This window comes from Leptinotarsa decemlineata, unplaced genomic scaffold (assembly GCF_025532065.1).
Source record: "Leptinotarsa decemlineata unplaced genomic scaffold, Ldec_3_MD MMD2_tig00026345_RagTag_RagTag, whole genome shotgun sequence".
Taxonomy (NCBI): domain Eukaryota; kingdom Metazoa; phylum Arthropoda; class Insecta; order Coleoptera; family Chrysomelidae; genus Leptinotarsa; species Leptinotarsa decemlineata.
The window spans coordinates 1290971-1294285 of record NW_027412696.1 but is presented as its reverse complement, the minus strand read 5'-3'; the positions used below and the strand labels follow the sequence as shown (position 1 = coordinate 1294285).

Genomic DNA, 3315 nt, shown 5'->3' with positions numbered 1-3315 from the left:
AAATGATTTTATTTGTCAAAGTGACAAGTGAAGTATGGTTGGATTTAGAATGTCATTCTCAATCAAAATAAGTAAGAATATATAGGATGCCTCATTTAAAAATTGAAAGTTGGGTCATTTCCGGTCAAACCGGAAGTACGGCAAAGCATGTAGATATGTTAAAAAAAAGGTATACGGGTGAGCTAGTAACATAATGAAAGCTAATAAACAATATTATATGTGAAAGAGTTACGATATGAAATTTCAGTTACATGGTACTTTCGAGAGAATATGCCCATATTCACAGGTACTTGGCATTTATTACCTGTTCTTAGGTTAACAGCATTTCTCGCCTATAAAAGGTTCTTCCAAACAGAAGAAAATCATTAATTGTCATATATTGGTGCTGAGTGGAACAACAACATATAGAAATCGTTATACCTAATTTGTGGTTGGGGAATAGAATATCGTTCATTCTCTATTCTGTTCGTTTCTTGTTTGTGGTGTCTAGTATTGGCAGTTTGGAGTATTTTGAACTTAGAAGGTAAGCGTGTATAGCTTTCTAGTAAATGAATAGTTTCATTAAAATTAATTCAAATTGATTTATTTATTGTGATAGTTTAGTGGAAATAGTTTTTTTTCACTTTGTACTTTCATATTGTTCTTTCATTTCAGGTCTTAAACAATGGCAGGTGCAGATGATCTTTTGGACTACGAAGATGAAGTGAATACAGAAAAAACTATCGCTGAGCCCATAGCTAATGAAGTACAAAAGGAAGAGGCCAAAGGCACTTATGTATCCATGCACAGTTCAGGCTTTAGTGATTTTTTATTGAAATCGGAAATTCTAAGAGCTGTTGTTGACTGCGGTTTTGAACACCCTTCAGAAGTTCAGCACGAATGTATTCCTCAAGCAGTCATAGGTATGGACATTTTATGTCAAGCCAAATCGGGTATGGGCAAAACGGCAGTATTTGTTCTGGCAACACTGCAACAACTGGAACCAGCAGATAATGTTGTTCACGTTTTGGTGATGTGCCACACTCGCGAATTAGCCTTCCAAATCGGCAATGAGTACAAGAGGTTTAGTAAATACATGACCAGTGTCGAGGTGGGCGTCTTTTTTGGAGGAATGCCTATTGCTTACGACGAAGGAGTATTGAAAAACAAATGTCCGCACATTGTTGTAGGAACACCTGGACGTATTTTGGCACTTGTTAAGTCAAGAAAGCTAGTCCTCAAGAACCTAAAACATTTCATCCTCGACGAGTGTGATAAAATGTTGGAACTAATGGATATGAGGCGAGACGTCCAGGAAATATACAGAAACACACCACACACCAAGCAAGTGATGATGTTCAGTGCCACACTCGATAGAGAAATTAGGCAAGTGTGCAAGAAATTCATGCAAGAGCCACTGGAGGTGTATGTAGACGATGAAGCCAAATTGACGTTGCATGGATTACAACAGTATTACGTTGAACTAAAAGAAAATGAAAAGAATAAAAAATTATTTGAGTTGCTCGATGTTCTCGAATTCAATCAGGTGGTAATTTTTGTGAAGTCCGCTATGAGATGTGTGGCTTTGGAACAGTTGCTGAGTGAAGAGAATTTCCCAGCTATCGGAATTCATAGAGGTATGAACCAGAAAGAGAGGCTGTCTCGGTATGAGCAGTTCAAAGATTTCCGGAAGAGAATATTGGTAGCTACAAATCTCTTTGGGCGTGGCATGGACATTGAAAGGGTCAATATTGTCTTCAACTATGATATGCCAGAAAACTCCGATACCTACTTACACAGAGTAGCTAGAGCAGGCCGGTTTGGTACAAAAGGTTTGGCCATCACTTTCGTTTCTGGAGAGGAGAATGCCAAGATTTTGAACAAGGTCCAAGAGAGATTTGATGTTGCTGTTTCGGAGTTACCTGATGAAATTGATCTCAGTTCCTACATTGAGGGTCGATAATCCTGTGAATGAAGACTGCCTTAAGAATGGTTCGATGTTTGCTACGTACTTTGTACTTTATATTTCTTATGTTATTTTCAAATGTGATTCAGTTGAGGAAATAAAATTTGTTAATATAGATACTGTATATTTGATTGAATACATGAAGTTTTGTGGAAAAAAAACAACCAACTGGAGGAACTCTTACCTGTTCAACAAAACTGGTTACTAGTTGTTATTCAGATATTCATTTCAGTGTTTTCTTTGTTCGCTGTGGGCGAATGCTTTATGGTGTGTTGTGCCCCAAGTTTTCTGCTATCTGTCAAACAATGATATTGAATACTTTGTAAAGTGTGTGTCGCTTCTGTCGAGAAAATGATGAAACTGCGGAGCATATACTTTGTGCCTGCCTCGCTGGGGACCGAATCAGGTTCTTTGACTTTGGCAGATCCGTACTCTCACCATCTGACCTGAAGCACCACTCACGATACCAACTGATCAGCTTCGTCAAGAAGCTGGTTTTATTTGGCCTAATGTGACTAGTTGTGAGCCACAATAAACCCCTATGGGTTGCGGTGGAAGGTAGAATAGACCCACTCACTTTAGACCTACCTAGTACAAGAAACTACATACATTGCATTCCAGTTAGAACATACTTTGTTGAATATTCTGATCTGGCTGTTCTATCTGATCTCACAATTTCACCAATTGAAAAGTTCAATCAAATAAAACTAATGATATTAGGAATAAAAACACACAGTGGAAATTTTCTTGTTTAGACAGGTCTCAAATTTCATCACCTAGTTGAAGCTGTTAACGTTTATGTCAAAATTATTCGTCAAGAATAATTCTGGGAATATAACAGTATCATATTTTTTCTGACACTGCATCAGTGTTACCATGAAAACTGAAGTTGTCGTGTTGCAAAATTTTTTACAGTCTACATATTAATGTGGATCGTTTTAGCTTGAATGCACTTTACCTATCTGTTTTTCAATATTCCAGTTAGCAATTACTCGATGGTCAATCATAATTAGGTAATATTTTTCTTTCCTTTAATATTACTATTCAGGAACGCTATTCAAAAATACACCTACCTCTCAAAAGTTACATTTTTCCTACCTGTGCCACAGGACTTTCACAAATCTCCTCTGAGTTATTCTGGTGATTTATTGCACTTACTGATGATAAAACTAGTAGTCGTAAGAAAGTCTTCTCAATGCAATTAAGTAATAAAAATAATAATAATGATAATATGTTCATCGGGGGTTTTCGTCATGTCAAGGTAAATAGTGTAATGGATCTGAAGCCGCCCCTGACCGATATGTCGGCCAGCGAACAAACACATGACATCACCGCAACAGGAATGCAATCGGGAACCACCAATTGAACTC

The 3315-nt window shown here is 37.4% G+C and overlaps 1 protein-coding gene across 1 annotated transcript; it reads left to right on the top strand.

Moving 5' to 3' along the window:
- Positions 1-658: 658 nt before the first annotated feature.
- Positions 659-1952, top strand: LOC111510083 (ATP-dependent RNA helicase WM6-like). Its single transcript, XM_023165943.2, has one exon. It carries the CDS (start codon positions 665-667, stop codon positions 1940-1942), a length of 1278 nt encoding a protein of 425 aa, XP_023021711.2. The 5' UTR covers positions 659-664; the 3' UTR covers positions 1943-1952.
- Positions 1953-3315: the final 1363 nt, after the last annotated feature.